This window comes from Pseudophryne corroboree (assembly GCF_028390025.1).
Source record: "Pseudophryne corroboree isolate aPseCor3 chromosome 3 unlocalized genomic scaffold, aPseCor3.hap2 SUPER_3_unloc_4, whole genome shotgun sequence".
Lineage (NCBI taxonomy): Eukaryota > Metazoa > Chordata > Amphibia > Anura > Myobatrachidae > Pseudophryne > Pseudophryne corroboree.
The window spans coordinates 3,315,711-3,342,704 of NW_026967530.1; the positions used below are offsets into that span (position 1 = coordinate 3,315,711).

The 26,994-nt window shown below is 42.3% G+C and overlaps 1 protein-coding gene across 1 annotated transcript in view; it reads right to left on the minus strand.

Annotated features, from left to right (window-relative positions):
• The window catches only part of LOC134984170 (oocyte zinc finger protein XlCOF7.1-like), a 62,071-nt gene that overhangs the window by 29,663 nt on the left and 5,414 nt on the right, over positions 1-26,994 (minus strand). Inside the window, exons 2-4 of the mRNA XM_063949794.1 lie at positions 6,417-6,575; positions 5,389-5,577; positions 2,027-2,141 (exon numbers count right to left, since the gene is read on the minus strand). Of these exons, the coding sequence (XP_063805864.1) occupies positions 2,027-2,141; positions 5,389-5,577; positions 6,417-6,494 (382 nt within the window). The 5' untranslated portion in view covers positions 6,495-6,575. The remainder of the gene's footprint in view (positions 1-2,026; positions 2,142-5,388; positions 5,578-6,416; positions 6,576-26,994) is intronic.

Below are 26,994 nucleotides of genomic sequence, written 5' to 3' on the forward strand. Positions count from 1 at the left end.
CTGGGGAGCTGTCTTCCAGCGGAGCTGTGAAGAGGAAATGGCGCCAGTGTGCTGAGGGAGATAGCCCCACCCCTTTTTCGGCTGACTTCTCCCGCTCTTATATTTATATTATGGCAGGGGATGTTTGCACATATATAGCTTATTAGGCTATATTATCTGCCATTTGCCAATGTAAGGTACTCTAATTGCAGCCCAGGGCGCCCCCTTCCCCCAGCGCCCTGCACCCATCAGTGACCGGAGTGTGTGGTGTGCATGGGGAGCAATGGCGCACAGCTGCAGTGCTGTGCGCTACCTTAATGAAGACCGAAGTCTTCAGCCGCCGATTTCCAGGATGCTCTTCTTGCTTCTGGCTCTGTAAGGGGGACGGCGGCGCGGCTCCGGGACCAGACGGCCGAAGCTGGGCCTGTGTGCGATCCCTCTGGAGCTAATGGTGTCCAGTAGCCTAGAAGCCCAAGCTAGCTGCAAGCAGGTAGGTTCGCTTCTCTCCCCTAAGTCCCTCGTAGCAGTGAGTCTGTTGCCAGCAGATCTCACTGAAAATAAAAAAACTAACAAATACTTTCTTTACTAGAAGCTCAGGAGAGCCCACTAGGAGCACCCAGCTCTGGCCGGGCACAGATTCTAACAGGTCTGGAGTAGGGGCATAGAGGGAGGAGCCAGTGCACACCAGATAGTACCTAATCTTTCTTTTAGAGTGCCCAGTCTCCTGCGGAGCCCGCTATTCCCCATGGTCCTTACGGAGTACCCAGCATCCACTAGGACGTAAGAGAAACAAAGGCTACATCGCATACCTGAGGCCAAACGGTCAACAGTTCCACGGGAAGTGGAAGAGATGCTTCGCTTGGGGGGTTATAGAGGAATAAAACAATAAAATAATCCTATTGTTTTAATGCCTAAGCTTTCAGGAGCTTTGAGGTTCTGAATGACTTCAGAAGGTTAAATCAAGTTCCTCAGTTTGATTCCTATCCTATGCCCCGGGTTGATGAACTGGTAGGAAATTTAGCAACAAGTCAGTATCTCAACACGCTAGATTTAACAAACGGGTACTTGCAAATTCCTCTGATAGAAGCTGCCAAAGCAAAGACAGCCTTCTCTACCCCAGGGTGTTTGTTCCAGTATAAAGTGCTGCCCTTTGGTTTGCATGGCTGAGGGCAAGTTAAACCTCTACCCAGCAAACGGGAAGCAGTCCTCACATGGCCTAAGCCAAAATGTAGGTAGCAACTAGGGACATTCCTGGATCTGGTGGACTATTATCTTAGCTTCATATGCGATTTTGCCACCAGAGCAGAAACCTTAACTGAATGTCTGAGGAGACAGTCCCCAGACAAGATAGTGTGGTCTAGGCCCGCAGAGACTGTTGCAGTATATAATGCAGGCTTTACGTACAGAGCCTGTATTGCAAGCTCCTGATTTTAGAAAGCGGTTTGTGTTGCAGACTAATCCATCTGGGACAGGGTTGGGGGCAGTCCTTTCCCAAAAGTTAGAAGAGGAAGAGAAACCCATCCTCTACTTCAGCTGTAAATTGCTGCCCAAAAAAATGCAAGTGGAGTCACTGAGATTCTATTTGTTGGGGTAAGAATTCCAGCTAATCACTGACCATGCACCCTTACGGTGGATGCCCACTAACAAGGAGGTGAATGCTCATGTAACTTGCTGGTTTCTGGCCTTACATCCTTTTATATTTGAGGTGTAGCTTCATCCAAGGAAGCAGAACCTCAATGCAGATGCCTTTTCTAGAACGTTGATGGGTCCAGATCCTATTAGCACCACTGTGGAGCAACTAGGGGAGGAGGAGGGAGAAGAAGGAGATCTGTGGAAGCTAGTTGAGGGTTGTGTTATAGATCCACTTGATGTGTTATATGGGTAACCAAAACATCATCAACTAAACACCCCTTTTTATACAAACTATTTGTATACATGCAAACCACCCAACTATCTGGCAGGTCAGTCCAAATTCATTATATCTGGCAGAGTGTGGCTGATCTAAGGGTGGGGATCAAAATGTTAGGCAATATTGATAAAGACATACCTTGAGAATGACAATCCTCCATCATCAAATCTTTGTAGAGATCCTGGTGTCCTTCTAAGTACTCCCACTCCTCCATGGAGAAATAGACAGAGACATCCTCACACCTTATAGGAACCTGACACACACAATGATACAGTCATCACCCAAACACATCCCCTGGTGTTACTGTATAATGTCCCATTACCGACAGTCACCTCTCCAGTCTTCACCCAAAAACATTCCCTGGTGTTACTGTATAATGTCCCACTCCCAGCAGTCACCTCTTCAGTCATCACCCAGACACGTCCCCTGGTGTTACTGTATAATGTCCCATTCCCGGCAGTCACCTCTCCAGTCATCACCCAGACACATCCCCTGGTGTTACTGTATAATGTCCCATTCCCAGCAGTCACCTCTCCAGTCATCACCCAGACACGTCCCCTGGTGTTACTGTATAATGCCCCATTCCCAGCGGTCACCTCTACAGTCATCACCCAGACACGTCCCCTGGTGTTACTGTATATTTCCCCATTCCCAGCAGTCACCTCTCCAGTCATCACCCAGACACATCCCCTGGTGTTACTGTATAATGTCCCATTCCCAGCAGTCACCTCTCCAGTCATCACCCAGACACGTCCCCTGGTGTTACTGTATAATGCCCCATTCCCAGCGGTCACCTCTCCAGTCATCACCCAGACACGTCCCCTGGTGTTACTGTATAATGTCCCATTCCCAGCAGTCACCTCTCCAGTCATCACCCAGACACGTCCTTTGGTGTTACTGTATAATGTCCCATTCCCAGCAGTCACCTCTCTAGTCATCACCCAGACACATCCCCTGGTGTTACTGTATAATGTCCCATTCCCAGCAGTCACCTCTCCAGTCATCACCCAGACACATCCCCTGGTGTTACTGTATAATGCCCCATTCCCGGCGCTCACTTCTCCAGTCCTCACCCAGACACGTCCCCTGGTGTTACTGTATAATGTCCCATTTCCAGCAGTCACCTCTCCAGTCATCACCCAGACACGTCCCCTGGTGTTACTGTATATTTCCCCATTCCCAGCAGTCACCTCTCCAGTCATCACCCAGACACGTCCTTTGGTGTTACTGTATAATGTCCCATTCCCAGCAGTCACCTCTCTAGTCATCACCCAGACACATCCCCTGGTGTTACTGTATAATGTCCCATTCCCAGCAGTCACCTCTCCAGTCATCACCCAGACACGTCCCCTGGTGTTACTGTATAATGCCCCATTCCCAGCGGTCACCTCTACAGTCATCACCCAGACACGTCCCCTGGTGTTACTGTATATTTCCTCATTCCCAGCAGTCACCTCTCCAGTCATCACACAGACACATCCCCTGGTGTTACTGTATAATGTCCCATTCCCAGCAGTCACCTCTCCAGTCATCACCCAGACACATCCCCTGGTGTTACTGTATAATGTCCCATTCCCAGCAGTCACCTCTCCAGTCATCACCCAGACACGTCCCCTGGTGTTACTGTATAATGCCCCATTCCCAGCAGTCACCTCTCCAGTCATCACCCAGACACGTCCCCCTGTGTTACTGTATAATGTTCCATTCCCGGCAGTCACCTCTCCAGTCATCACCCAGACACATCCCCTGGTGTTACTGTATAATGTCCCATTCCCGGCAGTCACCTCTCCAGTCATCACCCAGACACGTCCCCTGGTGTTACTGTATAATGCCCCATTCCCAGCAGTCACCTCTCCAGTCATCACCCAGACACGTCCCCCGGTGTTACTGTATAATGTTCCATTCCCAGCAGTCACCTCTCCAGTCATCACCCAGACACATCCCCTGGTGTTACTGTATAATGTCCCATTCCCAGCAGTCACCTCTCCAGTCATCACCCAGACACGTCCCCTGGTGTTACTGTATATTTCCCCATTCCCAGCAGTCACCTCTCCAGTCATCACCCAGACACATCCCCTGGTGTTACTGTATAATGCCCCATTCCCGGCGCTCACTTCTCCAGTCCTCACCCAGACACATCCCCTGGTGTTACTGTATAATGTCCCATTTCCAGCAGTCACCTCTCCAGTCATCACCCAGACACGTCCCCTGGTGTTACTGTATATTTCCCCATTCCCAGCAGTCACCTCTCCAGTCATCACCCAGACACATCCCCTGGTGTTACTGTATAATGTCCCATTCCCAGCAGTCACCTCTCCAGTCATCACCCAGACACGTCCCCTGGTGTTACTGTATAATGCCCCATTCCCAGCGGTCACCTCTACAGTCATCACCCAGACACGTCCCCTGGTGTTACTGTATATTTCCCCATTCCCAGCAGTCACCTCTCCAGTCATCACACAGACACATCCCCTGGTGTTACTGTATAATGTCCCATTCCCAGCAGTCACCTCTCCAGTCATCACCCAGACACGTCCCCTGGTGTTACTGTATAATGTCCCATTCCCGGCAGTCACCTCTCCAGTCATCACCCAGACACGTCCCCTGGTGTTACTGTATAATGCCCCATTCCCAGCAGTCACCTCTCCAGTCATCACCCAGACACGTCCCCCGGTGTTACTGTATAATGTCCCATTCCCGGCAGTCACCTCTCCAGTCATCACCCAGACACGTCCCCTGGTGTTACTGTATAATGCCCCATTCCCAGCAGTCACCTCTCCAGTCATCACCCAGACACGTCCCCCGGTGTTACTGTATAATGTTCCATTCCCAGCAGTCACCTCTCCAGTCATCACCCAGACACATCCCCCGGTGTTACTGTATAATGCCCCATTCCCAGCAGTCACCTCTCCAGTCATCACCCAGACACGTACCCTGGTGTTACTGTATTATGTCCCATTCCCAGCAGTCACCTCTCCAGTCATCACCCAGACACATCCCCTGGTGTTACTGTATAATGTCCCATTCCCGGCAGTCACCTCTCCAGTCATCACCCAGACACGTCCCCTGGTGTTACTGTATAATGCCCCATTCCCAGCAGTCACCTCTCCAGTCATCATCCAGACACATCCCCTGGTGTTACTGTATAATGTCCCATTCCCGGCAGTCACCTCTCCAGTCATCACCCAGACACGTCCCCTGGTGTTACTGTATAATGTTCCATTCCCAGCAGTCACCTCTCCAGTCATCACCCAGACACATCCCCTGGTGTTACTGTATAATGTCCTATTCCCAGCAGTCACCTCTCCAGTCATCACCCAGACACATACCCCGGTGTTACTGTATAATGCCCAAATCCAAGCAGTCACCTCTCCAGTCATCACCCAGACACATCCCCTGGTGTTACTGTATAATGCCCCATTCCCAGCAGTCACCTCTACAGTCATCACCCAGACACGTCCCCTGGTGTTACTGTATATTTCCCCATTCCCAGCAGTCACCTCTCCAGTCAGCAGCTGAATGATCTTGTTGGTGAGGTCCAGGATCTTCTGGTTGTTGAGTTGCTCATCTATTCGAGACTCATCTGGAGGCACCAGTATACAACTTTGTGTCCTACAAAACCCTTCTACGACCTGAAGTTTATTACTGCGTTCTGATCGCCCACCTGGCTTCTTTACAATGATGTAATCCTACAATGTATAAATAGGACACATTATTCTATACAAGTAACACTGGATTACTTCCAACAATATTTTGAATTTTTAATATAGATATATGATGTCACGGTGATACTCCCAGACCCCCTCACCTCCCCAGTCATGTCCCTGTATTATTACTATAGATATTAGTGATGTCACTGTGACGCTCCCAGATCCCCTCACCCCCCCAGTCATGTCCCTGTATTATTACTATAGATATAAGTGATGTCACTGTGATACTTTCTGATCTCCTCAGCTCCCCAGTCATGTCCCTGTATTATTACTATAGATATAAGTGATGTCACTGTGACACTCCCAGATCCCTTCACCCCCCCAGTCATGTCCATGTATTATTACTATAGATATATGATGTCACTGTGATATTCCCAGATGCCCTCACCTCCCCAGTCATGTCCCTGTTTTATTTCTATAGATATGTGACATCACTGTGACACTCCCAGATACCCTCACCCCCCCCAGTCATGTCCATGTATTATTACTATAGATATGTGATGTCACTGTGACACTCCCAGATCCCCTCACCTCCCCAGTCATGTCCCTGTATTATTACTATAGATATAAGTGACATCACTGTGACGCTCCCAGATCCCCTCACCCCCCGTCATGTCCATGTATTACTATAGATATAAGTGATGTCACTGTGATGCTCCCAGATCCCCTCACCCCCCCAGTCATGTCCCTGTATTATTACTATAGATATAAGTGACGTCACTGTGACACTCCCAGATCCCCTCACCTCCCCAGTCATGTCCCTGTATTACTACTATAGATATAAGTGATGTCACTGTGACGTTCCCATTGTCTCTCACCTCTCCAGTCAGAAGGTAGAGTATCTCCAGGGTGAGATTTAATATCTTTTCTGTCATTCCATTTTTATCCTTGTCCATCTTCAGAATATCAGTAACTGGTCTTATATTTTCTTTTGATTAATCCTGAAGGTATATTTCTATTCTTCAAAGTCTATTAGCCTGTAAAACATGGATTTTTTATTTTATTTACATATTCTACTTTTTGCCCCCCACATCTGCCCCCTCAATGCTACATCGGTCCCTGACCCAGATGGTAACCCGACCCAGCATATTGCCGGATCGGGAAGCCAGTCTGAAAGGGTCCAATGCAGGGTTGCACCCGGGAAGGACCCATTTCCATTTCCCGGGTGAGACCTGGTATTGCGATTTGAAAACTGTATTAGTGACATTTAGTAATCACAGTAAGGTCATAAGAGTCCAGCAATCTGACTTCAGAAGCTAAGCAGTGACTACATTGCTGTGTGTGTGTATATTAAAGCTTATTGCTGGGTCGTCGATCCTATGCTTCACGGAGACGTGGCTGGATGATCTCATTACCGACCCCCCGGTGTCCCTGCCAGGCTTTGGTCTCTACAGAGCCTACCACTCCAAGGAACTCTCGGGTAAATCGAAAGGTGGTGGCATCCGTTTCTAAATCAACGAAAGGTGGTGCACCAATGTCACGATTCTAGGCAAATCGTGCAGTTCCCACCTGGAGACGCCATGTATCAACTGCAACCCCTTCGACTCCCCCTGGGAATTTGCCTCAATAGTCCTCGTGGGAGTGTACATCCCCCCGCAAGCCTGCGCTAATGAAGCCCTGGATCACCTGGCCGCCTGCATATCGAACATAGAGCAAAAACACCCGGACTCTCTGCTTCTCGTGCTGGGCGACTTCAACAGGACCAACCTAAGTCAGGAACTACCTAAGTTCAAACAACAAGTGATGTAACCCACCAGGGAAGGGCGCATCCTGGACCACTGCTACACCACCCTCAAGTCTGCCTTCCAGTCAATCCCTCATGCCGCTCTTGGTCTATCTGACCTTGTCCACCTTCTCCCCACATATACACAGAAGCTGAAGGCGGCTAATCCTGTAGTCAGAACGGTCAAGAAATGGACCAATGAGGCTAAGCTGAAGCTCCAGGCCTGCTTTGACTGCATGGACTGGGGGGTCTTTGAAGCTTCAGCAACCGATCTGAACGACCTGACTGATACCATAACATCCTGCATCAGATTCTGTGAGGACACGTATATACCTACCAAGACCTATCGCATCTACAAACCATGGTTCAACGCCCAGCTCAGGCATCTTTGCCGGGCCAAAGAGATGGCATACAGCAGCGGTGACAGAGCACTATTCAACCGCGCTAGGAACTCTCTAACGAAAGTAATCAGGCTGGCTAAAACGTAGTTCTCGGACAAGCTGGCAAACAATCTCTCAACCAATGTCCCCGTATCCATTTGGAAAGGATTGCAGGCCATCACCAACTACAAGAAACCACCTAAGCACTCTGTAATGCACCAGAAGCTAACAGACGAGCTGAACCTCTTCTATTGCAGGTTTGACAAAAATGACCCCTGCGAACCAATCTACCTCCCCTCTACTGACCTCCCCTCCAGTTGCTGACCCCAGGTATTGCAGATTGCCAGCGAGGAGGTGGAGGAGATGCTCAAGAGGGTCAATCCCAGGAAGGCTCCGGGTCATGATGGAGTGTCACCATCCGCCCTGAGAGCATGCGCTGGTCAGCTTGCCCCCATATTATCCAGGATATTCAACAAATCGCTAGAACTGCGCAAAGTTCCCTCCTGCCTGAAATGCTCCACTATTGTTCCGGTCCCAAAGAAACCTACCATCACAAGCCTAAACGACTACAGACCGATAACACTGACGTCTGTGGTCATGAAAGTGTTCGAGCGCCTGGTACTGAATCACCTAAAAGATGTGACCGGCCCCCAATTAGACCCCTTCAGTTCACCTATCGAGCGAATCGGTGCATTGAGGATGCGGTCTACCTGGGCCTGCACTGAATTCTGCAGCATCTGGATGCGTCCGGTACCTATGCAACGGTCCTGTTTGTCGAGTTCAGCTCAGCCTTCAATACAATCGTCCCCAGCATTCTCTACCCCAAACTTCTCCGCCAAGGGGTCGCAGAAGCTACCTGTTCCTGGATTGTAGACTTTCTGACAGATAGAAAATAGATGGTCAAAGTGGGACAGTTCTCCTCCCAAGCACTGTCCATCAGTACTGGGGGCCCTCAGGGCTGTGTCCCTGCTCTTCTCTCTGTATACCAACGACTGCTCCTCCGAGTCGCAGTCAGTTAAGATCATAAAATTCGCAGATGACACCACCGTCATCAGGCTCATAAAAGATGGGGACGAATCGGCATACAGACGGGAAGTGGACCGGCTGGCCCGGTAGTGTTGTTGCAACAACCTCGAGCTCAACCCACTCAAAACTGTTGAGATGGTAGTGGTCTTTAGGAAGAAGCCAGATGGAGTTCCCCCACTAATCATAGCCGACAGCGTGGTGTCACTAGTGGACTCCTGTGGACCAAGTTCCTGTGGACCACTATCTCCCGAAATCTCAAATAGGGGCTCAATGCAAAGGCCATCATCGGAAAGGCGCAGCAGAGGCTGTTCTTCCTAAGGCAACTTAAGAAGTTCAACATCCCACATAAGCTCCTGCTCCTCTTCTACTCTGCAATCGTAGAATCTGTGCTGTGCTCCTCGATAATCGTCTGGAATAGTTCCACCAGCGAGAGAGATAAACGCAGGCTCCAAAGAGTGGTAAGGTCAGCTGAGAAGATCATCGGAGCGGACCTTCCCCCTGTCCATGATCTGTATCTGTCCAGAGCCAAAAAATGGGCAACTAGAATAGTTAAGGACCCTTTTCACCCTAGCCACAGCACACTCAACCTGCTGCCATCTGGCAGACGATACAGCGCCATCCCCACCAGTTCCAACAGAAGCATCAAAAGCTTCTTTCCTCAAGCAGTGCACCAGCTGAACTCCTGACCAACCGACCTCCTGGTAGACCGCCCAGTCGCTCTACTCTATTTCTCTGCACGTAATGATCACTCTGTTCCCTATGGTTCTTTTATCCAAAGACTGCACATGTTCCCCCCTTCCTTGGGGTATATGTACTAAAATTCGTATTTGTGTCGAATTGGAGGGAGATTAAACACGAATGACATTGAATGTGTGAATTTGCAACTTTTTGAATTTTTTACGCCACATTTTCTAAGCTGTCGTATTCTGCATTTTCGTTTTTTCCGATGTCGATGTCATTCGTAATTTCGGCCAGTGTTTTACGGGAGTGAATAGTAAAACACTGCCGACATTAACACAATGAATCTCGGCCGGATCTGTGAGATCCGTGCAGGGCTTCATTGTGCACCTTTAAAAAAAATTTTAAAGTGTTAAAAATCTAGAAAAAAATTGCGTGGGGTCCCCCCTCCTAAGCATAACCAGCCTCGGGCTCTTTCAGCCGGTCCTGGTTGAAAAAATATGGGGAAAAAATTGACAGGGGTTCCCCCATATTTGATCAACCAGCACCGGGCTCTGCGCCTGGTGCCAAAAATATGGGGGACAAAAAGCGTAGGGGTCCCCCGTATTTTTAACACCAGCACCGGGCTCCACTAGTCAGAGAGATAATGCCACAGCCGGGGGACATTTTTATATAGGTCCCTGCGGCCCTGGCATTAAATCACTAACTAGTCACCCCTGGCCGGGGTACCCTGGAGGAGTGGGGCCCCTTACATCAATGGGTCCCCCCCTCCAGCCAGCCAAGGGCCAGGGGTGAAGCCCGAGGCTGTCCCCCCCCATCCAAGGGCAGCGGATGGGGGGCTGATAGCCAAGTGTAAAAAAAAAGAATATTGTTTTTTGTAGCAGTACTACAAGTCCCAGCCAGCCTCCCCTGCAAGCTAGTACTTGGAGAACCACAAGTACCAGCATGCGGTGAAAAAAAAACGGGCCCGCTGGTACCTGTAGTGCTACTACAAAAAAATACTCAACAAAACACAGAACACACACACCGTGATATTAAAACTTTACATACATGCACACCTACATACATACATACATACATACTTACCTATGTTCACACGAGGGTCGGTCCACTTCTCCATGTAGAATCCACGGGGTACCTGTGAATAAAATTATACTCACATAATCCAGTGTAGATCGGTCCTCTTCTACTTGTAATCCACGTACTTGGCAAAAAAACAAACCGAAAAACCCGAACCACGCACTGAAAGGGGTCCCATGTTTACACATGGGACCCCTTTCCCCGACTGCTGGGACCCCCCCTGACTCCTGTCAAAGAGGGTCCCTTCAGCCAATCAGGGAGCGCCACGTCGTGGCACTCTCCTAATTGGCTGTGCGCTCCTGAGCTGCCAGTCAGGCTGTGCACGGTAGATATACAATGTAGCGCATAGGCGCTCCATTGTATCCAATGGTGGGAACTTTGCAGTCATTGTATATTACTGTGTGTGTATATTACAGTGTATGAGGTATAACAGGGATATAATATACAGTATAATACAGATCAGTGATGACATTGCTGTGTGTGTGTGTATATTACAGTGTATGAGGTATAACAGGGATATAATATACAGTATAATACAGATCAGTGATGACATTGCTGTGTGTGTGTATATTACAGTGTATGAGGTATAACAGGGATATAATATACAGTATAATACAGATCAGTGATGACATTGCTGTGTGTGTGTATTACAGTGTATGAGGTATACCAGGGATATAATATACAGTATAATACAGATCAGTGATGACATTGCTGTGTGTGTGTGTATATATTACAGTGTATGAGGTATAACAGGGATATAATATACAGTATAATACAGATCAGTGATGACATTGCTGTGTGTGTATATATTACAGTGTATGAGGTATAACAGGGATATAGTATACAGTATAATACAGATCAGTGATGACATTGCTGTGTGTGTGTATATTACAGTGTATGAGGTATAACAGGGATATAATATACAGTATAATACAGATCAGTGATGACATTGCTGTGTGTGTGTATATATTACAGTGTATGAGGTATAACAGGGATATAATATACAGTATAATACAGATCAGTGATGACATTGCTGTGTGTGTGTATATTACAGTGTATGAGGTATAACAGGGATATAATATACAGTATAATACAGATCAGTGATGACATTGCTGTGTGTGTGTATATTACAGTGTATGAGGTATAACAGGGATATAATATACAGTATAATACAGATCAGTGATGACATTGCTGTGTGTGTGTATATTACAGTGTATGAGGTATAACAGGGATATAATATACAGTATAATACAGATCAGTGATGACATTGCTGTGTGTGTGTATATTACAGTGTATGAGGTATAACAGGGATATAATATACAGTATAATACAGATCAGTGATGACATTGCTGTGTGTATATTACAGTGTATGAGGTATAACAGGGATATAATATACAGTATAATACAGATCAGTGATGACATTGCTGTGTGTATATTACAGTGTATGAGGTATAACAGGGATATAATATACAGTATAATACAGATCAGTGATGACATTGCTGTGTGTGTGTGTATATTACAGTGTATGAGGTATAACAGGGATATAATATACAGTATAATACAGATCAGTGATGACATTGCTGTGTGTGTATATTACAGTGTATGAGGTATAACAGGGATATAATATACAGTATAATACAGATCAGTGATGACATTGCTGTGTGTGTGTATATTACAGTGTATGAGGTATAACAGGGATATAATATACAGTATAATACAGATCAGTGATGACATTGCTGTGTGTGTGTGTGTGTGTGTGTGTGTGTGTGTGTGTGTGTGTGTGTGTGTGTGTATATTACAGTGTATGAGGTATAACAGGGATATGATATACAGTATAATACAGATCAGTGATGACATTGCTGTGTGTATATATTACAGTGTATGAGGTATAACAGGGATATAATATACAGTATAATACAGATCAGTGATGACATTGCTGTGTGTGTGTGTGTGTGTGTGTGTGTGTGTGTGTATATTACAGTGTATGAGGTATAACAGGGATATAATATACAGTATAATACAGATCAGTGATGACATTGCTGTGTGTGTGTATATTACAGTGTATGAGGTATAACAGGGATATAATATACAGTATAATACAGATCAGTGATGACATTGCTGTGTGTGTGTATATTACAGTGTATGAGGTATAACAGGGATATAATATACAGTATAATACAGATCAGTGATGACATTGCTGTGTGTGTGTGTGTGTGTGTGTGTGTGTGTGTATATTACAGTGTATGAGGTATAACAGGGATATGATATACAGTATAATACAGATCAGTGATGACATTGCTGTGTGTATATATTACAGTGTATGAGGTATAACAGGGATATAATATACAGTATAATACAGATCAGTGATGACATTGCTGTGTGTGTATATTACAGTGTATGAGGTATAACAGGGATATAATATACAGTATAATATAGATCAGTGATGACATTGCTGTGTGTGTATATTACAGTGTATGAGGTATAACAGGGATATAATATACAGTATAATACAGATCAGTGATGACATTGCTGTGTGTGTGTATATATTACAGTGTATGAGGTATAACAGGGATATAATATACAGTATAATACAGATCAGTGATGACATTGCTGTGTGTGTGTATATTACAGTGTATGAGGTATAACAGGGATATAATATACAGTATAATACAGATCAGTGATGACATTGCTGTGTGTGTGTGTATATTACAGTGTATGAGGTATAACAGGGATATAATATACAGTATAATACAGATCAGTGATGACATTGCTGTGTGTGTATATTACAGTGTATGAGGTATAACAGGGATATAATATACAGTATAATACAGATCAGTGATGACATTGCTGTGTGTGTGTATATTACAGTGTATGAGGTATAACAGGGATATAATATACAGTATAATACAGATCAGTGATGACATTGCTGTGTGTGTGTATATTACAGTGTATGAGGTATAACAGGGATATGATATACAGTATAATACAGATCAGTGATGACATTGCTGTGTGTATATATTACAGTGTATGAGGTATAACAGGGATATAATATACAGTATAATACAGATCAGTGATGACATTGCTGTGTGTGTATATTACAGTGTATGAGGTATAACAGGGATATAATATACAGTATAATATAGATCAGTGATGACATTGCTGTGTGTGTATATTACAGTGTATGAGGTATAACAGGGATATAATATACAGTATAATACAGATCAGTGATGACATTGCTGTGTGTGTGTATATATTACAGTGTATGAGGTATAACAGGGATATAATATACAGTATAATACAGATCAGTGATGACATTGCTGTGTGTGTGTGTATATTACAGTGTATGAGGTATAACAGGGATATAATATACAGTATAATACAGATCAGTGATGACATTGCTGTGTGTGTATATTACAGTGTATGAGGTATAACAGGGATATAATATACAGTATAATACAGATCAGTGATGACATTGCTGTGTGTGTGTATATTACAGTGTATGAGGTATAACAGGGATATAATATACAGTATAATACAGATCAGTGATGACATTGCTGTGTGTGTGTGTGTGTATATTACAGTGTATGAGGTATAACAGGGATATGATATACAGTATAATACAGATCAGTGATGACATTGCTGTGTGTATATATTACAGTGTATGAGGTATAACAGGGATATAATATACAGTATAATACAGATCAGTGATGACATTGCTGTGTGTATATATTACAGTGTATGAGGTATAACAGGGATATAATATACAGTATAATACAGATCAGTGATGACATTGCTGTGTGTGTATATTACAGTGTATGAGGTATAACAGGGATATAATATACAGTATAATACAGATCAGTGATGACATTGCTGTGTGTGTATATTACAGTGTATGAGGTATAACAGGGATATAATATACAGTATAATACAGATCAGTGATGACATTGCTGTGTGTGTGTGTGTGTGTGTGTGTGTGTGTGTGTGTGTGTGTATATATTACAGTGTATGAGGTATAACAGGGATATAATATACAGTATAATACAGATCAGTGATGACATTGCTGTGTGTGTATATATTACAGTGTATGAGGTATAACAGGGATATAATATACAGTATAATACAGATCAGTGATGACATTGCTGTGTGTGTGTATATTACAGTGTATGAGGTATAACAGGGATATAATATACAGTATAATACAGATCAGTGATGACATTGCTGTGTGTGTGTGTGTATATATTACAGTGTATGAGGTATAACAGGGATATAATATACAGTATAATACAGATCAGTGATGACATTGCTGTGTGTGTGTGTGTGTGTGTGTGTGTGTATATTACAGTGTATGAGGTATAACAGGGATATAATATACAGTATAATACAGATCAGTGATGACATTGCTGTGTGTGTGTGTATATTACAGTGTATGAGGTATAACAGGGATATAATATACAGTATAATACAGATCAGTGATGACATTGCTGTGTGTGTGTGTGTGTGTGTGTGTGTGTGTGTGTGTGTGTGTATATTACAGTGTATGAGGTATAACAGGGATATAATATACAGTATAATACAGATCAGTGATGACATTGCTGTGTGTGTATATATTACAGTGTATGAGATATAACAGGGATATAATATACAGTATAATACAGATCAGTGATGACATTGCTGTGTGTGTGTGTATATTACAGTGTATGAGGTATAACATGGATATAATATACAGTATAATACAGATCAGTGATGACATTGCTGTGTGTGTGTATATTACAGTGTATGAGGTATAACAGGGATATAATATACAGTATAATACAGATCAGTGATGACATTGCTGTGTGTGTGTATATTACAGTGTATGAGGTATAACAGGGATATAATATACAGTATAATACAGATCAGTGATGACATTGCTGTGTGTGTGTATATTACAGTGTATGAGGTATAACAGGGATATAATATACAGTATAATACAGATCAGTGATGACATTGCTGTGTGTGTGTATATTACAGTGTATGAGGTATAACAGGGATATAATATACAGTATAATACAGATCAGTGATGACATTGCTGTGTGTGTGTATATTACAGTGTATGAGGTATAACAGGGATATAATATACAGTATAATACAGATCAGTGATGACATTGCTGTGTGTGTGTGTGTGTGTGTGTATATTACAGTGTATGAGGTATAACAGGGATATAATATACAGTATAATACAGATCAGTGATGACATTGCTGTGTGTGTGTGTGTGTGTATATTACAGTGTATGAGGTATAACAGGGATATAATATACAGTATAATACAGATCAGTGATGACATTGCTGTGTGTGTGTATATTACAGTGTATGAGATATAACAGGGATATAATATACAGTATAATACAGATCAGTGATGACATTGCTGTGTGTGTGTGTGTATATTACAGTGTATGAGGTATAACAGGGATATAATATACAGTATAATACAGATCAGTGATGACATTGCTGTGTGTGTGTGTATATTACAGTGTATGAGGTATAACAGGGATATAATATACAGTATAATACAGATCAGTGATGACATTGCTGTGTGTGTGTGTGTGTGTGTATATTACAGTGTATGAGGTATAACAGGGATATAATATACAGTATAATACAGATCAGTGATGACATTGCTGTGTGTGTGTATATTACAGTGTATGAGGTATAACAGGGATATAATATACAGTATAATACAGATCAGTGATGACATTGCTGTGTGTGTATATTACAGTGTATGAGGTATAACAGGGATATAATATACAGTATAATACAGATCAGTGATGACATTGCTGTGTGTGTGTATATTACAGTGTATGAGGTATAACAGGGATATAATATACAGTATAATACAGATCAGTGATGACATTGCTGTGTGTATATATTACAGTGTATGAGGTATAACAGGGATATAATATACAGTATAATACAGATCAGTGATGACATTGCTGTGTGTGTGTATATTACAGTGTATGAGGTATAACAGGGATATAATATACAGTATAATACAGATCAGTGATGATATTGCTGTGTGTATATTACAGTGTATGAGGTATAACAGGGATATAATATACAGTATAATACAGATCAGTGATGACATTGCTGTGTGTGTGTGTATTACAGTGTATGAGGTATAACAGGGATATAATATACAGTATAATACAGATCAGTGATGACATTGCTGTGTGTGTGTATATTACAGTGTATGAGATATAACAGGGATATAACATACAGTATAATACAGATCAGTGATGACATTGCTGTGTGTGTGTGTATTACAGTGTATGAGGTATAACAGGGATATAATATACAGTATAATACAGATCAGTGATGACATTGCTGTGTGTATATTACAGTGTATGAGGTATAACAGGGATATAATATACAGTATAATACAGATCAGTGATGACATTGCTGTGTGTGTGTATATTACAGTGTATGATGTATAACAAGGATATAATATACAGTATAATACAGATCAGTGATGACATTGCTGTGTGTGTGTATATTACAGTGTATGAGGTATAACAGGGATATAATATACAGTATAATACAGATCAGTGATGACATTGCTGTGTGTGTGTATATTACAGTGTATGAGGTATAACAGGGATATAATATTACAGTATAATACAGATCAGTGATGACATTGCTGTGTGTGTGTATATTACAGTGTATGAGGTATAACAGGGATATAATATACAGTATAATACAGATCAGTGATGACATTGCTGTGTGTGTGTATATTACAGTGTATGAGGTATAACAGGGATATAATATACAGTATAATACAGATCAGTGATGACATTGCTGTGTGTGTATATTACAGTGTATGAGGTATAACAGGGATATAATATACAGTATAATACAGATCAGTGATGACATTGCTGTGTGTGTGTATATATTACAGTGTATGAGGTATAACAGGGATATAATATACAGTATAATACAGATCAGTGATGACATTGCTGTGTGTGTGTATATTACAGTGTATGAGGTATAACAGGGATATAATATACAGTATAATACAGATCAGTGATGACATTGCTGTGTGTGTATATTACAGTGTATGAGGTATAACAGGGATATAATATACAGTATAATACAGATCAGTGATGACATTGCTGTGTGTGTGTGTATATTACAGTGTATGAGGTATAACAGGGATATAATATACAGTATAATACAGATCAGTGATGACATTGCTGTGTGTGTATATTACAGTGTATGAGATATAACAGGGATATAATATACAGTATAATACAGATCAGTGATGACATTGCTGTGTGTGTGTATATATTACAGTGTATGAGGTATAACAGGGATATAATATACAGTATAATACAGATCAGTGATGACATTGCTGTGTGTATATTACAGTGTATGAGGTATAACAGGGATATAATATACAGTATAATACAGATCAGTGATGACATTGCTGTGTGTGTGTATATTACAGTGTATGAGGTATAACAGGGATATAATATACAGTATAATACAGATCAGTGATGACATTGCTGTGTGTGTGTGTATATTACAGTGTATGAGGTATAACAGGGATATAATATACAGTATAATACAGATCAGTGATGACATTGCTGTGTGTGTATATTACAGTGTATGAGGTATAACAGGGATATAATATACAGTATAATACAGATCAGTGATGACATTGCTGTGTGTGTGTGTATATTACAGTGTATGAGGTATAACAGGGATATAATATACAGTATAATACAGATCAGTGATGACATTGCTGTGTGTGTATATTACAGTGTATGAGGTATAACAGGGCTATAATATACAGTATAATACAGATCAGTGATGACATTGCTGTGTGTGTGTGTATATTACAGTGTATGAGGTATAACAGGGATATAATATACAGTATAATACAGATCAGTGATGACATTGCTGTGTGTGTATATTACAGTGTATGAGGTATAACAGGGCTATAATATACAGTATAATACAGATCAGTGATGACATTGCTGTGTGTGTGTATATATTACAGTGTATGAGGTATAACAGGGATATAATATACAGTATAATATAGATCAGTGATGACATTGCTGTGTGTGTATATTACAGTGTATGAGGTATAACAGGGATATAATATACAGTATAATACAGATCAGTGATGACATTGCTGTGTGTGTGTATATATTACAGTGTATGAGGTATAACAGGGATATAATATACAGTATAATACAGATCAGTGATGACATTGCTGTGTGTGTGTATATTACAGTGTATGAGGTATAACAGGGATATAATATACAGTATAATACAGATCAGTGATGACATTGCTGTGTGTGTGTGTATTACAGTGTATGAGGTATAACAGGGATATAATATACAGTATAATACAGATCAGTGATGACATTGCTGTGTGTGTGTATATTACAGTGTATGAGATATAACAGGGATATAACATACAGTATAATACAGATCAGTGATGACATTGCTGTGTGTGTGTGTATTACAGTGTATGAGGTATAACAGGGATATAATATACAGTATAATACAGATCAGTGATGACATTGCTGTGTGTATATTACAGTGTATGAGGTATAACAGGGATATAATATACAGTATAATACAGATCAGTGATGACATTGCTGTGTGTGTGTATATTACAGTGTATGATGTATAACAAGGATATAATATACAGTATAATACAGATCAGTGATGACATTGCTGTGTGTGTGTATATTACAGTGTATGAGGTATAACAGGGATATAATATACAGTATAATACAGATCAGTGATGACATTGCTGTGTGTGTGTATATTACAGTGTATGAGGTATAACAGGGATATAATATTACAGTATAATACAGATCAGTGATGACATTGCTGTGTGTGTGTATATTACAGTGTATGAGGTATAACAGGGATATAATATACAGTATAATACAGATCAGTGATGACATTGCTGTGTGTGTGTATATTACAGTGTATGAGGTATAACAGGGATATAATATACAGTATAATACAGATCAGTGATGACATTGCTGTGTGTGTATATTACAGTGTATGAGGTATAACAGGGATATAATATACAGTATAATACAGATCAGTGATGACATTGCTGTGTGTGTGTATATATTACAGTGTATGAGGTATAACAGGGATATAATATACAGTATAATACAGATCAGTGATGACATTGCTGTGTGTGTGTATATTACAGTGTATGAGGTATAACAGGGATATAATATACAGTATAATACAGATCAGTGATGACATTGCTGTGTGTGTATATTACAGTGTATGAGGTATAACAGGGATATAATATACAGTATAATACAGATCAGTGATGACATTGCTGTGTGTGTGTGTATATTACAGTGTATGAGGTATAACAGGGATATAATATACAGTATAATACAGATCAGTGATGACATTGCTGTGTGTGTATATTACAGTGTATGAGATATAACAGGGATATAATATACAGTATAATACAGATCAGTGATGACATTGCTGTGTGTGTGTATATATTACAGTGTATGAGGTATAACAGGGATATAATATACAGTATAATACAGATCAGTGATGACATTGCTGTGTGTATATTACAGTGTATGAGGTATAACAGGGATATAATATACAGTATAATACAGATCAGTGATGACATTGCTGTGTGTGTGTATATTACAGTGTATGAGGTATAACAGGGATATAATATACAGTATAATACAGATCAGTGATGACATTGCTGTGTGTGTGTGTATATTACAGTGTATGAGGTATAACAGGGATATAATATACAGTATAATACAGATCAGTGATGACATTGCTGTGTGTGTATATTACAGTGTATGAGGTATAACAGGGATATAATATACAGTATAATACAGATCAGTGATGACATTGCTGTGTGTGTGTGTATATTACAGTGTATGAGGTATAACAGGGATATAATATACAGTATAATACAGATCAGTGATGACATTGCTGTGTGTGTGTATATTACAGTGTATGAGGTATAACAGGGATATAATATACAGTATAATACAGATCAGTGATGACATTGCTGTGTGTGTGTATATTACAGTGTATGAGGTATAACAGGGATATAATATACAGTATAATACAGATCAGTGATGACATTGCTGTGTGTGTATATTACAGTGTATGAGGTATAACAGGGCTATAATATACAGTATAATACAGATCAGTGATGACATTGCTGTGTGTGTGTATATATTACAGTGTATGAGGTATAACAGGGATATAATATACAGTATAATATAGATCAGTGATGACATTGCTGTGTGTGTATATTACAGTGTATGAGGTATAACAGGGATATAATATACAGTATAATACAGATCAGTGATGACATTGCTGTGTGTGTGTATATATTACAGTGTATGAGGTATAACAGGGATATAATATACAGTATAATACAGATCAGTGATGACATTGCTGTGTGTGTGTATATTACAGTGTATGAGGTATAACAGGGATATAATATACAGTATAATACAGATCAGTGATGACATTGCTGTGTGTGTGTGTATTACAGTGTATGAGGTATAACAGGGATATAATATACAGTATAATACAGATCAGTGATGACATTGCTGTGTGTGTGTGTGTATATTACAGTGTATGAGGTATAACAGGGATATAATATACAGTATAATACAGATCAGTGATGACATTGCTGTGTGTATATTACAGTGTATGAGATATAACAGGGATATAATATACAGTATAATACAGATCAGTGATGACATTGCTGTGTGTGTGTATATTACAGTGTATGAGGTATAACAGGGATATAATATACAGTATAATACAGATCAGTGATGACATTGCTGTGTGTGTGTATATTACAGTGTATGAGGTATAACAGGGATATAATATACAGTATAATACAGATCAGTGATGACATTGCTGTGTGTGTGTATATTACAGTGTATGAGGTATAACAGGGATATAATATACAGTATAATACAGATCAGTGATGACATTGCTGTGTGTGTGTATATTACAGTGTATGAGGTATAACAGGGATATAATATACAGTATAATACAGATCAGTGATGACATTGCTGTGTGTGTGTATATTACAGTGTATGAGGTATAACAGGGATATAATATACAGTATAATACAGATCAGTGATGACATTGCTGTGTGTGTATATTACAGTGTATGAGGTATAACAGGGATATAATATACAGTATAATACAGATCAGTGATGTCATTGCTGTGTGTGTGTGTGTATATTACAGTGTATGAGGTATAACAGGGATATAATATACAGTATAATACAGATCAGTGATGACATTGCTGTGTGTGTATATTACAGTGTATGAGGTATAACAGGGATATAATATACAGTATAATACAGATCAGTGATGATATTGCTGTGTGTGTGTATATTACAGTGTATGAGGTATAACAGGGATATAATATACAGTATAATACAGATCAGTGATGACATTGCTGTGTGTGTGTATATTACAGTGTATGAGGTATAACAGGGATATAATATACAGTATAATACAGATCAGTGATGACATTGCTGTGTGTGTGTATATTACAGTGTATGAGGTATAACAGGGATATAATATACAGTATAATACAGATCAGTGATGACATTGCTGTGTGTGTGTATATTACAGTGTATGAGGTATAACAGGGATATAATATACAGTATAATACAGATCAGTGATGACATTGCTGTGTGTGTGTGTATATTACAGTGTATGAGGTATAATAAGAATTTACTTACCGATAATTCTATTTCTCGGAGTCCGTAGTGGATGCTGGGGTTCCTTAAAGGACCATGGGGGATAGCGGCTCCGCAGGAGACAGGGCACAAAAGTAAAGCTTTCCGATCAGGTGGTGTGCACTGGCTCCTCCCCCTATGACCCTCCTCCAAGCCAGTTAGGTACTGTGCCCGGACGAGCGTACACAATAAGGGAGGAATTTTGAATCCGGGGTAAGACTCATACCAGCCACACCAATCACACCGTACAACTTGTGATCTAAACCCAGTTAACAGTATGATAACAGCGGAGCCTCTGAAAAGATGGCTCACAACAATAATAACCCGATTTTTGTAACTATGTACAAGTATTGCAGATAATCCGCACTTGGGATGGGCGCCCAGCATCCACTACGGACTCCGAGAAATAGAATTATCGGTAAGTAAATTCTTATTTTCTCTATCGTCCTAGTGGATGCTGGGGTTCCTGAAAGGACCATGGGGATTATACCAAAGCTCCCAAACGGGCGGGAGAGTGCGGATGACTCTGCAGCACCGAATGAGAGAACTCCAGGTCCTCCTTAGCCAGGGTATCAAATTTGTAGAATTTAGCAAACGTGTTTGCCCCTGACCAAGTAGCTGCTCGGCAAAGTTGTAACGCCGAGACCCCTCGGGCAGCCGCCCAAGATGAGCCCACCTTCCTTGTGGAATGGGCATTTACATATTTTGGCTGTGGCAGGCCTGCCACAGAATGTGCAAGCTGAATTGTATTACACATCCAACTAGCAATAGTCTGCTTAGAAGCAAGAGCACCCAGTTTGTTGGGTGCATACAGGATAACAGCAAGTCAGTTTTCCTGACTCCAGCCGTCCTGGAACATATTTTCAGGGCCCTGACAACATCTAGCAACTTGGAGTCCTCCAAGTCCCTAGTAGGTGCAAGGCACCACAATAAGCTGGTTCAGGTGAAACACTGACACCACCTTAGGGAGAGAACTGGGGACGAGTCCGCAGCTCTGCCCTGTCCGAATGGACAAACAGATATGGGCTTTTTTGAGAAAAAACCACCAATTTGACACTCGCCTGGTCCAGGCCAGGGCCAAAAGCATGGTCACTTTTCATGTGAGATGCTTCAAATCCACAGATTTGACTGGTTTTAAACCAATGTGATTTGAGGAATCCCAGAACTACGTTGAGATCCCACAGTGCCACTGGAGGCACAAAAGGGGGTTGTATATGCAATACTCCCTTGACAAACTTCTGGACTTCAGGAACTGAAGCCAATTCTTTCTGGAAGAAAATCGACAGGGCCGAAATTTGAACCTTAATGGACCCCAATTTGAGGCCCATAGACACTCCTGTTTGCAGGAAATGCAGGAAACGACCGAGTTGAAATTTCTTTGTGGGGCCTTCCTGGCCTCACACCACGCAACATATTTTCGCCACATGTGGTGATAATGTTGTGCGGTCACCTCCTTTCTGGCTTTGACCAGGGTAGGAATGACCTCTTCCGGAATGCCTTTTTCCCTTAGGATTTGGCTTTCCACCGCCATGCCGACAAACGCAGCTGCGGTAAGTCTTGGAACAGACATGGTACTTGCTGAAGCAAGTCCCTTCTTAGCGGCAGAGGCCATAAGACCTCTGTAAGCATCTCTTGAAGTTCCGGGTACCAAGTCCTTCTTGGCCAATCCGGAGCCATGAGTATAGTTCTTACTCCTCTACGTCTTATAATTCTCAGCACCTTAGGTATGAGAAGCAGAGGAGGGAACACATACACCGACTGGTACACCCACGGTGTTACCAGAACGTCCACAGCTATTGCCTGAGGGTCTCTTGACCTGGCGCAATACCTGTCCCGTTTTTTGTTCAGACGGGACGCCATCATGTCCACCTTTGGTATTTCCCAACGGTTTACAATCATGTGGAAAAAACTTCCCGATGAAGTTTCCACTCTCCCGGGTGGAGGTCGTGCCTGCTGAGGAAGTCTGCTTCCCAGTTTCCATTCCCGGGATGAAACACTGCTGACAGTGCTATCACATGATTTTCCGCCCAGCGAAAAGTCCTTGCAGTTTTTGCCATTGCCCTCCTGCTTCTTGTGTCGCCCTGTCTGTTTACGTGGGCGACTGCCGTGATGTTTTTCCCACTGGATCAATACCGGCTGACCTTGAAGCAGAGGTCTTGCTAAGCTTAGAGCATTATAAATTTACCCTTAGCTCCAGTATATTTATGTGGAGAAAAGTCTCCAGACTTGATCACACTCCCTGGAAATTTTTTCCTTGTGTGACTGCTCCCCAGCCTCTCGGGCTGGGCTCCGTGGTCACCAGCATCCAATCCTGAATGCCGAATCTGCGGCCCTCTAGAAGATGAGCACTCTATAACCACCACAGGAGAGACACCCTTGTCCTTGGATATAGGGTTATCCGCTGATGCATCTGAAGATGCGATCCGGACCATTTGTCCAGCAGATCCCACTGAAAAGTTCTTGCGTGAAATCTGCCGAATGGAATTGCTTCGTAGGAAGCCATTTTTACCAGGACCCTTGTGCAATGATGCACTGTTTTTAGTAGGTTCCTGACTAGCTCGGATAACTCCCTGGCTTTCTCTTCCGGGAGAAACACCTTTTTCTGGACTGTGTCCAGAATCATCCCTAGGCACAGCAGACGTGTCGTCGGGATCAGCTGCGATTTTGGAATATTTAGAATCCACCCGTGCTGTTGTAGCAGTATCCGAGATAGTGCTACTCCGACCTCCAACTGTTCCCTGGACTATGCCCTTATCAGGAGATCGTCCAAGTAAGGGATAATTAAGACGCCTTTTCTTCGAAGAAGAATCATCATTTCGGCCATTACCTTGGTAAAGACCCGGGGTGCCGTGGACAATCCAAACGGCAGCGTCTGAAACTGATAGTGACAGTTCTGCACCACGAACCTGAGGTACCCTTAGTGAGAAGGGCAAATTTGGGACATAGAGGTAAGCATCCCTGATGTCCCGGGACACTATATAGTCCCCTTCTTCCTGGTTCGTTATCACTGCTCTGAGTGACTCCATCTTGATTTGAACCTTTATAAGTGTTCAAAAAATTTTTTAGAATAAGTCTCACCTAGCCTTCTGGCTTCAGTACCACAATATAGTGTGGAATAATACCCCTTTCTTGTAGTAGGAGGGGTAATTTAATTAACACCTGCTGGGAATACAGCTTGTGAATTTTTTCCCATACTGCCTCCTTGTCGGAGGGAGACCTTGGTAAAGCAGACTTCAGGAGCCTGCGAAGGGGAAACGTCTCGACATTCCAATCTGTACCCCTGGGATACTACTTGTAGGATCCAGGGGTCCTGTACGGTCTCAGCGCCATGCTGAGAACTTGTCAGAAGCGGTGGAACGCTTCTGTTCCTGGGAATGGGCTGCCTGCTGCAGTCTTCTTCCCTTTCCTCTATCCCTGGGCAGATATGATCTTATAGGGACGAAAGGATTGAGGCTGAAAAGACGGTGTCTTTTTCTGCAGAGATGTGACTTAGGGTAAAAACGGTGGATTTTCCAGCAGTTGCCGTGGCCACCAGGTCCGATGGACCGACCCCAAATAACTCCTTTATACGGCAATACACCTTTGTGCCGTTTGGAATCTGCATCACCTGACCACTGTCGTGTCCATAAACATCTTCTGGCAGATATGGACATCGCACTTACTCTTGATGCCAGAGTGCAAATATCCCTCTGTGCATCTCGCATATATAGAAATGCATCCTTTAAATGCTCTATAGTCAATAAAATACTGTCCCTGTCAAGGGTATCAATATTTTTAGTCAGGGAATCCGACCAAGCCACCCCAGCTCTGCACATCCAGGCTGAGGCGATCGCTGGTCGCAGTATAACACCAGTATGTGTGTATATACTTTTTATGATATTTTCCAGCCTCCCGTCAGCTGGTCCTTGAGGACGGCCGTATCTATAGACGGTACCGCCACTTGTTTTGATAAGCGTGTGAGCGCCTTATCCACCCTAAGGGGTGTTTTCCAACGCGCCCTAACTTCTGGCGGGAAAGGGTATACCGCCCATAATTTTCTATCGGGGGGAACCCACGCATCATCACACACTTTATTTAATTTATCTGATTCAGGAAAAACTATGGTAGTTTTTTCACATCCCACATAATACCCTCTTTTGTGGTACTTGTAGTATCAGAAATATGTAACACCTCCTTCATTGCCCTTAACGTGTGGCCCTAATAAGGAATACGTTTGTTTATTCACCGTCGACACTGGATTCAGTGTCCCTGTCTGTGTCTGTGTCGACCGACTAAAGTAAACGGGCGTTTTAAAACCCCTGACGGTGTTTTTGAGACGTCTGGACCGGTACTAATTGTTTGTCGGCCGTCTCATGTCGTCAACCGACCTTGCAGCGTGTTGACATTATCACGTAATTCCCTAAATAAGCCATCCATTCCGGTGTCGACTCCCTAGAGAGTGACATCACCATTACAGGCAATTGCTCCGCCTCCTCACCAACATCGTCCTCCTACATGTCGACACACACGTACCGACACACAGCACACACACAGGGAATGCTCTGATAGAGGACAGGACCCACTAGCCCTTTGGAGAGACAGAGGGAGAGTTTGCCAGCACACACCAAAAAACGCTATAATTTTATATAGGGACAACCTTATATAAGTGTTTCTCCCTAATAGCATCTTTATATAGATATTTATATCGCCAATTAGTGCCCCCCCTCTCTGTTTAAACCCTGTTTCTGTAGTGCAGTGC